This window comes from Erythrolamprus reginae, chromosome 3, assembly GCF_031021105.1.
Source record: "Erythrolamprus reginae isolate rEryReg1 chromosome 3, rEryReg1.hap1, whole genome shotgun sequence".
Lineage (NCBI taxonomy): Eukaryota > Metazoa > Chordata > Lepidosauria > Squamata > Dipsadidae > Erythrolamprus > Erythrolamprus reginae.
The window spans coordinates 157973343-157988366 of NC_091952.1; the positions used below are offsets into that span (position 1 = coordinate 157973343).

General features: G+C 40.3%; 1 protein-coding gene across 1 annotated transcript in view; it reads right to left on the minus strand.

Annotated features, from left to right (window-relative positions):
- Window positions 1-15024, minus strand: part of MYO10 (myosin X) — a 177513-nt gene that overhangs the window by 67084 nt on the left and 95405 nt on the right. Inside the window, exons 9-17 of the mRNA XM_070747109.1 lie at window positions 13644-13747; window positions 12545-12674; window positions 12090-12208; window positions 9027-9173; window positions 8825-8925; window positions 8538-8604; window positions 8145-8237; window positions 7665-7733; window positions 7168-7250 (exon numbers count right to left, since the gene is read on the minus strand). Coding sequence (XP_070603210.1) covers window positions 7168-7250; window positions 7665-7733; window positions 8145-8237; window positions 8538-8604; window positions 8825-8925; window positions 9027-9173; window positions 12090-12208; window positions 12545-12674; window positions 13644-13747 — 913 coding nt within the window. The remainder of the gene's footprint in view (window positions 1-7167; window positions 7251-7664; window positions 7734-8144; window positions 8238-8537; window positions 8605-8824; window positions 8926-9026; window positions 9174-12089; window positions 12209-12544; window positions 12675-13643; window positions 13748-15024) is intronic.

Genomic DNA, 15024 nt, shown 5'->3' on the forward strand with positions numbered 1-15024 from the left:
TCACAAATTATGCTATAGTTATGTGTTTATCTTGTTTGGCATTTGTCTGTCTTAGAAATGCACCATATTCAGAGCAATAAAAAAGCCTAAACAATAAATGTGAAAAGCATATCAGTCACAGACTCCTTTTTCTCTTTAGTTTAGGGTTGCATCTTTAAGAATTAACCCAACATATCTTATAATGTGTAAGCTTTTATCTTTATTGAATTTTTCTTTAATTTATACATTTGCATGTATTTAGACATCAAATCCATTTATCTGTTTGCTATGTATTTCATTAAGTGGTTCTACTTTTAATAAACATAACATTCTTATACATTCCTCCAAAATTCTCACTATCCAAAATTTTGTACTGAAAGTGCTAGAATGCTAGAATGACATTCAAATGCTACCTTAAGTACATTTTATGAAATACTCCGAAAAACTGTACATGTCAAATATATGCATTTTTAATGAAATAGGCGTTGATTGCTTACCTGAACGCCTCTTCTCGTACGGTGAGCGGGTACAGCAGTCACATGGGTTGCTCATGTCCAATCCGGTGGAACTGAGCCTAGTGTTAAAAAAGCTTGCTGGATCCGCCCCTTCCCCAGAATTCGCGAATCCGTAGACTAGGCTCAGATGTGAAGCTCTTTAGTGTTCAACTCTCATAGTTAGAAGAAAGAAGGTTACAGAAGATAGAAGATAGAGAAGACACAAACAAGGGCGGGAAGTGACTGCTGTACCCGCTCACCGTACGAGAAGAGGCATTCAGGTAAGCAATCAACGCCTATTCTCCGTACTGAAGGAGCGGGTCCAGCAGTCACATGGGAAATACCCAATAGATTGGTCCCTAGGGTGGGGTTAGATTGCTATCGTGAGAGATAACGGATTGGAGTACCCTTCTGCCGAAGGCAGCGTCCGCTGAGGCGTAAGAATCAATCTTGTAGTGCCTGATGAAGGAATTTGGTGAGGCCCATGTGGCTGCTTTGCAGACCTCCTCCAACGGGGCTTGAGTCGCCCAAGCGGCCGAAGTGGCTGCGCTTCTGGTGGAATGCGCTGTGATGTTCCTTGGAACTGAGAGGGAGGCCGACTCGTAGGCCTTAGAGATAGTCCCTCTGATCCAACGGCCTTTCACTGTTGAAGACACTTTGGTACCCATGACTCTGGGATGATAGGCTACGAAAAGTGCTTCCGACCTCCGAAAGGGTCCTGTGCGTTGGATATAGATCCTAAGCGCTCTAATGAGATCCAGAGTGTGCCATCTAATTGCCAAAGGATGGTCCCGTTGGAGGCAGAAGGAAGGTAAGACAATATCTTGGGTTCTGTGGAACATAGAACTGACCTTGGGTAAGAAGGTGGGGTCCAGCCGTAATACTACCTTGTCCTGATGAAATTGGCAGAGGTCCTGCCTGATTGAAACGGCTGCCAACTCCGAAATGCGTCGGGCAGAGGTAATAGCCACCAGGAATGCTACCTTAAAAGATAGGTACCTTAGGGACGCAGATTTTAGGGGTTCGTAGGGTGCCTGTGTGAGGGAATGGAGAACCCGTGGCAGATCCCAGGAAGGATATCTGTGAACCTTGGAAGGTCTGAGGTTGGCTATACCTTTGAGGAATTCCTGAACTTCTGGAAAGGAACGGAGAGGCTGTCTGCGGGGCCCCGCTAGTACAGAGGAAATGGCCGCCAGATGACGCCGGAGGGTGCTGGTGGAGAGGCCTTGATGGAAACCTTGCATAAGGAAGGAAATGATCCTGTGTATGGGGATGCACAGGGGAGAAAACCCTTCCAGTAGACACCACTGGTGGAACTTGGACCATGTATGGTCGTAGATTCGATTGGTCGAACCTCTTCTGGCCTTTAAAATGACCTCCACTGTGTCGGGGTCGTGTCCACGCAGTTCTAAGTCTCTCCTGATAACAGCCAGGCGGTGAGGTGGAACCACTCCGGGTCTGGATGGAATGAGGCCCCCTGCCGTAGCATATCCCCCGAAACGGGGAGTCGCCAGGGGTCCTGGACGGACAGTTGTTGTAGATCCGCGAACCAGGGCCGGCGGGGCCAATGAGGGGCGATTAGGATTACTCGAGCCCTCTCGCTGAGGACCTTGTGAATCACGTCCGGGAGAATTGGTATTGGAGGAAATGCGTACAGGAGTCCTGGAGGCCAGGGGCTCCTGAGGGCATTGATTGCTTCTGCTCCCGGGGATGGAAATCTGGAAAAAAAGCGAGGGAGTTGGGCGTTCGCTTCGGTCGCGAAAAGGTCCAGTACTGGTAGGCCGAATTTGAGACTGATTTGATGGAACAGGTCTTGATGGAGATTCCACTCTCCTGGGTCTATCGTTGCTCGAGAGAGCCAATCCGCCTGGACGTTGAGGCTCCCCGAGATGTGATCGGCTAGGAGCGACTGAAGGTGTTTTTCTGCCCAAAGGCCTAACTTGAGGGCCTCCCTCATGAGGGCCTTGGATCTCGTGCCCCCCTGTCTGCAGATGTGGCTTTTTGTGGCTATGTTGTCGGTGAGAATGAGAACGTGCCGGTTGGGGATGCGAGGAGAGAATTGTTTCAGAGCCAGGGATACGGCTCTTAACTCTAGCCAATTGATTGGCTTGGAGGCTTCCTCCGGGGACCACGTGCCCTGGGCTATCATCCCCTGGGCATGGGCGCCCCATCCCGATAGACTGGCATCTGTGGTGATGACGAATTGTTCCGGGCACCTGAAAGGGGATCCTTTGTCCATGGCCGGAGACATCCACCACTTGAGAGATCTGCGAACAATCAGTGGGATGACAATGCGACGACTTGAGTTGCTGTGCCCCGATCTCTGAAAGGGTAATAGAAGCCACTGTAGTTCCCTAGCGTGAAGGCGAGCCCAGGGAATGATGCCTATGCATGACACCATCTTCCCCAAAAGAGAAGACAGGGTTACTATGGAAACTGACGGTTGAGATAAAATGCGTGAAATCAACTCCCCTATACTGTTTTTTCTCTCAGGAGAGAGGAAGACCTGGGAGGATTCTGAATTAATAATGGATCCCAGGTGCAAAATGGATGTGGAAGGCTGGAGGTGACTTTTGTCAAAGTTGATGGGAAAACCATGGTCCTGTAGAACTGACATGGTGACAGAAAGATCTACTTTCACTTTCTCTAGGGAGTTCCCATGAACCAAAATGTCATCTAGGTAACATAAAATGTGGATGGGCGAAGCCCGGATATAGGCCGCCAGCGACCCCAAGAGCTTTGTAAAGACCCTAGGGGCCGAGGAAAGGCCAAATGGCATCGCCCTATACTGGAAATGCCTGCCCTGGAAGGAGAAACGTAGGAATTTTCTGTGGCATTTGGCTATAGGAATATGGAGGTAGGCCTCAGTGAGGTCTAATGAAACCATGAAATCCCCCGGGTGGATGGCGGCTAAAATGGATGGTAAGGAGTGCATCTTAAACTTTCTATATTTGATGAATAGGTTCAGCTTCTTTAAATCCAATATAGCTCTCCAACCTCCGGAGGACTTAGGAACCATAAATAGGATGGAGTAAAAACCTTGGCCTTTCTGACCGGGAGGAACCGGTTGAATGGCTCTGATGGACAATAAGTGGGAAATGGCCTCCTCCATACGGTTACGATCTGAGGAGGACCTGGGAGAAGGGCAGGAAATAAAACGTTTAGGGGGGGGAGAAGTAAATTCTAAAAGAAGACCTTTTTGAACAGTGTCAATAACCCAGGGATCCTTGGAAGTGAGACGCCAGCTAGAGGAGAAATAGGCTAGGCGGCCACCTATGGGAATAGAGAAAGAACTACCATCTAGGTTTTTTTGAAGCCCTGTTAGAGGACGCTCCTCTTTGGTAGCGAAAACCTCTGCCCCTGGAGTTCCTACCTTGGGAACGAAAGCGGGGGGAATACTGACCTGGGATTCTCTGATAGGTAGCCGCTTGATCTTGTTGACGCCCTGGGCGGCGAAAGGACTGCGTTTTGGTGGCCTTTTTGGTGGTTGGACCCAGTCCGTGGTTTCCGTGAGGAGTGGATCCAGAAGATCTCCGAAAAGCAGATCGTGCTTCAATGGTCCCAGAGATAACTGCCACTTCTGACGTACTCCTGCTTGCCAGGGGCGAAGCCATAGGAGTCTTCTCGCCGTTGTGGAAGCCGCAATAGACTTGGCTGCGAATCTGGTGGACTGTAATGTGGCATCAGCCACGTACTGAGCAGCTGCAAATACCTTGTTGAAGTCCTGTTGACCTCTTAAATCATCGGGAGGAATATGTTGTTGAAGTTGGCGAAGCCACAGAAGCATGGCTCTGGAGAAAAAGGAAGCCGCTGCGGAACTTTTAATAGCCCAGGAATCTGCGGTGAACCCTCTTTTGAGCATCTGTTCAATCCGCTTGTCCTCTGGACGGAGAACTTCCTCTGCTTCGCCTGGCACGGCAGCCGCCGAGTGAAGGATTTTGACAGGTTCATCCGGTTTGGGAAAAGATAGGAGATCCTCATAGGAAGAAGAGAGTTTGTACAACTTTTTGTCCTTGGTGGTGGGATTAAGCCCAGAAGCTGGGAAATCCCACTGCTTAAGTAAGGCATCTTTAAACAATTTGGGCATAGGGATTACCTCGTTATCCTCCTGTTCCTCTGTGAAGTAGGGTAAATTCTCCTCCGGAGGGTCAGTGGATGTGGTGGCCTGCTTCTCTTGGGCCGCTAATCCTGTGGAAATTCTAGCTTTGAGGAGGAGAGATTTGAACAATTGAGAGGGAAAAATAGTAACTGGAGAAGGAACCTTTATTTGGGATTCCTCATCGTCTGAGAGGCCCTGAAATGGATCCTCATCCTCTTCCATATCCTCATATTCATCCTGAGAGGAATCTGATTCATCCTGAATTGGAGCTCTAACCGTTGGGGAAGAACCCAAGGGACGGGAGGGACGAGGAGGTGGATGAGGTAAGGAGGGCGCATTGATGGCAGAAAGTTTAGCATCAATGGCCTTGGATAACACAGAAAAAATAGATTGGAATTCTGGAGGTAAACTAGAAATATCAGCAGGAATGGCAAAAGAATCCCTGAAAGCCTGAGAGGATCCTGGCTGGGGGGAATCTTCAATAATATCTGGTTCCTCTGGACCTAATCCCCATAGGTTAGGTTGGGGTCTGTCTAGGTTTGGCTCATCCAGAGATAACACAGTGACCCCAGAAGAAGGCAGATTAGGAGCCTCTGGGGGGTCATGACTACTGAGCACTTGGGCCTGTACTTTCAATCGCTTTGCTGATTTATCATGGATTTTTTGTAGGGCTTGGTCCCTTCTCTTCTCAGCCCTGGTGACTTTGGTCAAGGGGCGGGCCCCTGAAGAAGAGGCGGTCGAGGCCTGGGGGATACTGGTAATCTCATCGCCTGTAGGCCTGGCCTCTCTGGGACCTTGAGTGGTGCCTCTCTTGAGAAAGGAAGCCATAGTCTGACAATTAACAGAAGACAAGGCTGAGCCAAAGAAACTGGATTATTAGGGAGAAGAATTTCAAGGCTTTCCCAAGAGGAAGGGATCCTGCTCCTAGGCCTCGGAGCTGCTGAGACTTGAGGGCAATCTGGGCAAACCCAGAGTTCGTGTCCCCAAATACAGCGTGGCCAGCCTCCCTAAACTTTAACTAAAGTAACCAAGGCACTCTGGTTGGAGGCTTAGCCGGTGGAGAATTAAGCCTGAGCGTCTCAAAGCCCACTCCAGGATCCGAGCGGTGGACTAAGGCACACGCGGCTGGCAGAAGGCCAACACGAGAGGCCTAAATTAAAAAGGCGCGAAGGCCTTCGCGCCGAAAAAATCGCTCCGTAACAGTAATTTTAAAGGGGAAGCGATCGACTAAGTCCAGGAGACTAGAAAAAAAGCGTCTCGCACCGCAGGAGGTATTTCTCGAGCCCTTTAACAATAGCACTATAAATATATAAATATATAAATACTTGCACAAGGACCTCCGGGCCGAAGGATTGAAAGAATCCACAAGCGGCAGCGGGAATCATAAACGGCAAAAAAGCCGCGGGAAAACGAAACCGCTACTTCTCCCAAAGGAAAAGCCGAGCCGCAAACGGCTGGCGCTAATAAGGCAAGTAATCAAATAAGTATAATAATATCTTACTAATTTTGAAGGAAAGATCGAAGGGAAGCGAGAACTGAGCGAATTCTGGGGAAGGGGCGGATCCAGCAAGCTTTTTTAACACTAGGCTCAGTTCCACCGGATTGGACATGAGCAACCCATGTGACTGCTGGACCCGCTCCTTCAGTACGGAGAATATAACCATACTGTTTATAGGTGGATTATTACAAATGTAATCACTCCCTAAATCAAAAAACATTTGGTTGTTTCTTCTGAAGTCAAAATGACAACTGGTATCTTTCATGCTTCAGGATATCTTTTAAAATGCAATGTTATTAAGAAAACTGCATGAAAGGTAAAAATAGTTAAAGTAGAATTTGAATATCATTCTAGCAAAAAGCCCATTCCCTTGACTTGCAACATAGCATAATATTGGCAAATCATTCATAAAATTAACTCCCTTCCATCATGTAGGAAAGACATAGGTTTGACATCTATCTGACTAATCAAAATACAGTAGTCCCTCACCTATCGCTGGTGTTACGTTCCAGACCCGGCCGCAATAGGTGAAATCCGCGATGGGGAATTTATCGACTGAGAGTACTTATTTAAGTATTTATATTGTAATTGTTTGGTAAGTTTTCATTGTTTTAACTGTTTATAAACCCTTCCCACAGAGTATTTATTTTAGATACAGTATTTAAATACAGTATTTACAATTTTAGATATATTTTTTTGAAAAACCTGCCGATCGAGTTCGGCGGGCTGTTTAAATCTGCCGATCGACTTCCTCAGAAACCCGCGAACCAGCGAAGATCCGTGAATGATTTTTCTCCTTAATATTTCTTGAAAACCCGCGATGAAGTGAAGCCGCAGTAGGTGAAGCGCGGTATAGCGAGGGACTACTGTATATGCAGAAACATAAGCTCCATATGATGGCAAATATATTATATTTGTCTTTCCTTTAGAAATGCAGTACTTTCAAATATACAAAGTATATTCTAAAGGATAAATAGAGTGCCAAAAAGATAGTTTAGAACTGAATTCTACATTTTCCCCATATTCCCTTCCTTCTGAACCTTTAGTTTTTAACATCTCAACAAGGTCAGGATCTACCAATTACTCTACTGGCATACCTGCTTTCTTGAAACAAGTTCAGAAGATCATCCCTAAAGGTGTCTCTGTTTTTCTCCAAAATTCCTCTTACATCATACTGAACCTATTTGAAAAAGTAAAAAAAAAGAATAATATGTGAATCTTAACAATTTCTCAAAGAGGCGCTATCATAAGGAAGAGGAAAATATTTATTTATTAATTTTTATACCATTATTACTTTATAAATAACTGAAGTTGGCAAACATAACCAATCTTCTGCTCTTCCTATTTGGCTCATAACAACAATTGTGACCTTGGTTGGGCTGAGAATGAGTGAGTGGTTCAAAGTCATTCAACCAGCTTTCTTGCAAGTCTCAAACTCGTGCTCTTTCTAACCAGCACCTTACCCACTACACCAAACTGGCTCTCACATAATTCAAAGCTTCTTTTAATTTGTAAGTTGTTGTAAGAGACAAAACTAAGCTGCTCCTAAAACACTATTTAGAAGAATTTAAATAAACATAGGAAAAAAGATTACCTCCCCAGCATAGTGTTTCACTCCAAAGTTGTGGACAGCAACTCTTGGTTTCACATAAAAAGTATTGTTCTATTGATAAGAAGAACAAAAATAAGTCAAACCTGTTTATTTATAAATAATAAAATATTAAAAAAACAATAATTTTCTCTCGAACTATGCTTCTCAGAATTTGCTGAAAGATGATTTTTTTAAAACAAAATCTGCCACATTTAATTATTAGACTTTTTAAACATTGCTCCAAAACATAATAGCTATGTAAGCACTGTGTAAAATTAAAATCTCTTTCAGGAAAGATGTAAATTAAAGATGCATTGACAAAAGTATCTTGATCTATTAATTTCAAGCATTAATAGATAAATATTTTAACTTAATAAATAAATTAGCTCAGTAAAAATCTAGAATTTCAACGATCAAAATTTACTTTAGCACTGCATTTGAAATGCAGGGAATTAATAAACAAATGAAAAGAACATTACTTACTGCATGCTGAATGTGTAATTTTGCCAACAGGGTTTTATCTGTAGCCTGAGGAAAGTGGCTCTCCTCATTGATGAGAGCCAACAAACCAAGTTTCTAAACAATCAAGATACAATAGAAATATGTTATATTTATGCCTCTCTCTCTCTCAGTACATATGCGTGTATGTGTTTGTGTATACCGAATATATTTGTCATATAGTGTTATAATTCAGAAAAGGGTCAGAGTTTGGATAGTAACACTGCTTCTATCATCTAGTCTGTTTTTAAGTATGTGTGTGTATGTATGTACATTATGTATAAATCTATGTATGTGCATGCGCGAACGTGCGTGTGCATGCACACACACACACACACACACAAATTCCCTTAAATTTGAGACTACTCATATATTTACCTTTTCAATAAGATCCAAGCATTCCCCATTATCTGTCCAGTTAATGTCTTCCCACTGGAGTCCTTCTCTAAGAAAACCAAAGAAAGAGATTTTATTAAATTGCACAAACTGTTTTGACTGTCCAAAAGAAAGTTGGATGAAAACATGCATCCTTTACAATAATGTTACAATGAATTTTATGGGGAATCAAATCTCTAAAAGAACTAAGCTAAGATTGAAAAACAAATGGATTAACACAAATGTTCAAGCTATGGCAGAGGAAATAAATGACATTTAACCATTCTTACCTACTATATTCTAATTGCTCTAATGAAAAAATGTGCTTGTTGAAATATTCCTGAAGTTTTTCATTTGCATAGTTAATATTGAACTGTTCAAAACGATTAACCTGGAAAAAAGACAAATCATAAGTAACTGACATTCTTAGTCAAGTGATGCAAGAGAAAAAAGAATGATGTTTAAGCATAAAAGCATCAGCTTGGAACATACCTCAAAATTTTCAAATCCAAAAATGTCTAAAATGCCAATGGACTTGAAGTTGTCCTTGCCTTTGATTCTGCTGTTGATTTTTTTAATAACCCAGGCAAAGCACTGGGAGTAAAGTGCCATAGCTGCTGAATCTCGGCTATCTATAGCCTGGTGGTTGATAATAAAAAGTAGATTATTTTATGACCCGATGGCATTCCTCAAAGTAATGTTTCTAAGAAACATGCCAAGCAATTAAATATATATCCCTATACTTTATTACTTCCTTCAGAACTAAGTTTTCTTTCTCATTTTGTTGCTGCTATTTCCTCATCATTCCCATCACCCATCTCCTCCCACTAATAACTGTAACTTTATTGATGTATCCTTACAATTTATTTTTTAAAATAGTTTTTATTAAATTTCTTCTTTAAAAAAAATATATAAAACAAAAAAAGACAATACAATACAAAAATACAAACATCCAAAAACCAACAAAAACCAACAACAAACATTTAAGAACAATATATAAACTTATAATTATACTTCGTACTTTGTGAGGAGAAAAAAAATAAATCATTCTCTATTACTATTATCAATGTTATTTATATCCATTCAATAAAATTAATATGAAATATTTTCATCTTCTGGCCTGGATATTCGGTGTCCTTTTACTTGTCTTGGTTATTGTTATCTTGTCCATAAATCTACTATTTTCTTACCACTTTATGTTAAATTTATATTGAATGTTTAATATCTTAACAAATATTTATTCTATACATATATTACATATATATATATAATAGAATTAATTGTTTTTTCAAAATAAAAAATAAAAAAGGAAAGAAAAAATATTTTTATGGATAATGTATTATTACATCTATTGTGATTTTAGTTTTCTTTCCTTTTTGCAAACCATTCATAGAAATAATTCCAAATTTTATAATAATCGGTGTCTTCTTTATTTCTTAATTTTAGAGTTAGTGCGTCTGCTTCTGCACAGTCAAAAAAAAAATTAAGAGTCATCTGGTACGTTTGGTTGCTTCCAACTTTGTGCTATTGCCATTCTGCCCGCTGTTAGTACATGTATTGTTAAATAATATTTATCCTGTTGTAGTTTTTGATCTATAATTCCTAACAGATATGCTTCGGGTTTCATAACTACTTTGACTTTAAGTATGTTGAATAACCATCTTTATATCTTTATCCAAAATTTTTAAATCATTGGACAAGTCCACCAAACATGATAATATGTTCCCATTTTTTCCTTACATCTCCAACATTGCGGTTTTAATTTTGGATACATCTGAGCTAATCTTGCAGGTGAAAGATGCCATCTGTAATACATCTTATAAAGATTCTCTCTATATGCCGTTGATTTTGTTAATTTATAATTCTTTGACCAAATTATGTCCCATTTATCTAGATTAACATTGTAACCAAACTTCCTAATCCAGTTATGTATGTTACCTTTAACTATGAACTCTTCCATTTTGTAGTTCAATAAATATTTATATAATTTTCAATTATTAATTTTTCATAAAAAGACAAACAAAACAAACAAACATTGAACATATACAGGGGCTACAATTGCCCCACTCAAAATAGAAGTCTTTCTAATACCGAAAAGAAAACACTAGAATTTGTAGGATCAATACAGAGAATATAAAAAAGAGAATTTGTTTTTAATTTTTTCATATATTAAAACTTTTGTAAGAGAATCAATTCATATATATATTTCTTTCTATTCCATTCATTTAGTATTCTTTTTATTCAACCATATATAAATCCTTTCCCAAATTTTATAAAAATCTGATTCTTCTTGATTATTTAATAATATTTTTTAATCTTGTCCTAGGATTATTTTATCCAATTCAGATTGTCTTTTTTGTATCCTTAAGATTTATATTGACCAGTTCCTAGTATGATTTGATTGCTTATTTGTACCCCACCTATCATTAAGTGTTTTACTTTATGATTCTTGACAAACATATCTTTACTTTTATGTACACTGAGAGCATATGCACTAAGACAAATTCCTTGTGTGTCCAATCACACTTTGCCAATAAAAAATCTATTCTGTTCTGTTCTATTCTATTCCTGAGAAACAGTGTTGAATCTTGGTGAGTGCCTGGACCAGTCCCTGCAGTTTTCTTAAGGAAAGATTAGAATTCATGTTCTAGTTTCTTAATTGATTAACTCTTGGTTCTTTTTTCCCCTCTCCCCTAACTGCTGCCAAATAGATACACATTTTTCCTATCTTCCTATCCTTGATTGATGACTACAATTGGGATTGGAATCTCAGCCATTGAGGAAAGCAGTCATTAAGCAAGATGTCCACTTGACTGCTTCAATCAATGAATATAATCCCGGCACTCCTGGTCGCAATCATTAAGCAGACTGACTAAAAGGGATGCCTGCCAGGAGGATTTCAGCTTTGCAAGGCAGGTAGCTCTTGTTCTCAAAAGTTTCTGCAGCCCACCAAAGCAATTCAGTCCCTCTCTGTGCACACAGGGAAAATCCTTTGAGGTGCTTCAGGGATAGAGATGAAATCCTGAAGAGTTCACCTGTCCATTCCCTCCATAGGTAACATTTTCTGCCAGCTTCCCCACTGAGTTTCTGGGGAAGAAAATATTACAAAGAAGGATCACATGATCAAAGGGTACTGGGTAACCACTCATAAATGTGAGACAATTGCCAAGTGCCTGAAATGCAGTCATGTGACCACTGTGTGTGGGATATTTACAACAAGCAGAAGTGTTTTACAGGCTGTAAACCACCCTTTCTGAGGCCATTATAATTTTAAACAATGAAATATAATCTTCCTTCCTGAACAGAGCTGATATTTCTACATGAAGCTAAGTGCCATTCACCAGGAGTGGAATGACCTGCCCTAGACTTTATTGTAATGTTCTCTCTCTGTAAGAGTACCAATAGCAGATTTTTTTCATTTTAAACACAGTATCTTTTGGGCATGCATACTATTTAGATTTCTGGAAACTCTGCCATAGTAGAAATTAAAAAATGAGATCTTTCAGAGATCCTAAATACTATACACAAAAACATTCTAAAAGAATTAGATTTTACCTGCTGTATATTAAGAGGTGTTAGAATTTCTTCTCCCCTGAGTATCATTGATCTCTGTGTTAATGCTTCAGTTAGCTGTGTTGAGTCCAGCCCAAGTAATTCCGCAGATCTATTCAAAGCTAAGAACAATAGAGCAACAAACCATAGTAACAGAAAAAGCTACTAAAAATACAGTAGCATAATTTGTGAAGATAAAAAAACCTAATAACCAATTTGCCATTTGTAAGTATTGCTTCCCCTCAATACAATCTTTTTCTTATATAATGCCATTCTCCAAATTATCTATATTACATTTCAGAGTCAATCCATGTCAATGAAAAACAGATCTAGAGGATTAAAGAGTTAACTGAAACTAATTTTGAAATTTATCCTAAGTCCTAATTTAAATTTCTCAGAATTTGAACTAGAAAGACAGAACATAGATATTCATAATTAGAAAATAGCTATTTTTTTACCTGTTTTGAAGGACACCTGTGCTCCGCCAGCTGTAATAAATTCAATATTGCCAAGATGCAAAATGCCAGCAAGGAGCCTAAGAACATCTCGTACCTCCTCAGTGGTGAACTGCATCACTTCCATTGCCATCTAGAAAAGAGATACACAATATGGCTAAGCCTTTGTGCTCGTTAGTATCACATGTCATTCAAGTATCTCCCATACATGAAGAATCTCAAAAACGTCTCTTCAGAAGGACATGTTTCTCCAAATGGTTTTGGCCACATGAAGTCTTTTCTTATTTCTTGCTATTTCAATGTTGTGTTGCAAGGAAAAGAGATTAAGATCAGAATAAAAATCTATCGCCATCATTAGGCACCCATCTGCAAGCAATTAAACCAGTGCTTCTCAAATACTGGAGCACACCCCACTGGGAGGGGGGGGGCAGAGCGATGCCAGGGAGGCATGTGTGACCCCGGGGAAAATGCATGGTCCCTTGCGATCAATTCCTCCAGACGCACCCGTTTTCCCAGTTGCACGCTGCTCTGAGCCTGGAAGAGAAGGTGGCTAGGCAGGGCTGGGTGACTGTGGGCACCATGGTAGCCATGAATGGCGTGGCGAACCTGCTGCTGGATAAGGAGGAGCATCTTCTGCAGCTGGGTAAAAGCTTTGAATGGTACCCTAAAACCTCCTTCCACAACATTCGATGTGAGTGCCCAGCAGAAACAGCGCTTACGGACCAGGCCGGCAACCCCCAAACAGTGGCTTGATTAAGCTGGCCTGGCCCCATGTCAAAAGAGGGCCTATGCCTGCGTAACTGAAAACAGGCTCCACTGAGTTCCGTGTGACTTAGTCCCAGGTAAGTGAGTCCCATAGCCTTCCCCAGCCAATAGTTTGCTTACAGGCTATAAGTAAAATAATAAATATTAACATTAAAATTCCCTTGGGGCCCAGATCAGAGAATTGGAGGGTGCGAATTAAACTAAGAGTACCAATAACTCTACAATTCAACCTTGAGCTACACATATTCTTTTGGAGAATATTCAATAGATATTCTCTTCTATGGCTTTCCTTGATGGGACCTTGAAGGGAAAGGATGAAAAAACTGGTCAAACTCACAATGACTTCTTTGAATGTTTCTGCATCATTGATTGTCTTGTCTGCTACACATCCAGACTGGTTCAGGTAGTGATAGTTCTCAGGTGCAGATAGGTAAAATGCATCTGAATAGAGGAAAAACATTTCTATCATGCTAAATCTAATATTCAAGAGAAGTAACAATCAGAATTTGTATAGATTTCTTGAAATAAAGAACTCAGACATTGATGTTGTTCTGGAGATCAGTATAAAAATACTGACAGAATTTTCTATAGACGTCCTCCCCCCTCACCCCCAACATCTCAGCAAGATTATCTTACTGAAACAGTTCAGAAGTAGGGGTTGCAACTGCAATCTTTGTAAGGTTTAAACTCAGGTGATTAGGGTATTCCTGGGAGGTGCCAATTAAATGGATGCTGGAAATGGTATTGTATCTACTGTGATAAGTCTGCCTTACTTGCTTGTTGAGCTGGGTATGATCCACCACCCAGATAGGACAACTGACCCACAGCAACTCCTACAGAGACCCTCAATATTGCTGGAATTGCTGCACTGAAGAAGCCATGCAACAGTCAACAGGTGAAATATCTGCATAAACCCCAATCAATACATTAGCATTTATCTCCCAAAGCCTGGAGAACCTGACTCTAATATGTGTGCGTGCATCAAAGTTTGTTTCAATTATTGTTAACATTGCTTTATAAATGCACCTGAAGTATGGAAATAAATATAATAGGCTGCCCACCAAATAACAATGTTATGTCTTATATATGTTATAGACAGTGATATAGGTTCTTGGCACTCAATGTCTTTATAGAATGTTATGTGGACACCATAAGTACACTAGCATATTCTCCTGTCTCCCCTTTTACAAGAAAGCTACCTCCTATACTGTTTCTACTCTATTCAAGAAATTATCTATCCTGTTGCTATTCCCTCATGATTCAGCTTCTCATGTTTAACAGGATTTACAGCATGAGCAGGAAAGAGTTCACATGTTCATGATTGTTATCATCATGTGGACAAATAATGTTTTCTGAAGATTTTAGAATGTGCCGGAATGGATAGGATGACGATGGAATTAAAAGAAAAAGAGGAGTCGGACTATTATAGAATTTGGAATAGATTTTACAATTGGCTAGAAATTAGGAATCAAGTAAGAAACAGAAAAAATAAAAACCTGAATGATAAAATATTCGTGTATATATGAAACTAAAGGTTAAATCACTAATGGCAAAAAACATGAACCAATTTAAATGGTGAAGTAGAAAAGTAGTGTGTGTGTGTGTATGTTTATGTATGTATGTATGTATGTATGTATGTATGTATGTATGTATATATATATATATATATATATATATATATATATTGACATGAAATACTGTAAATATATATTGTATAA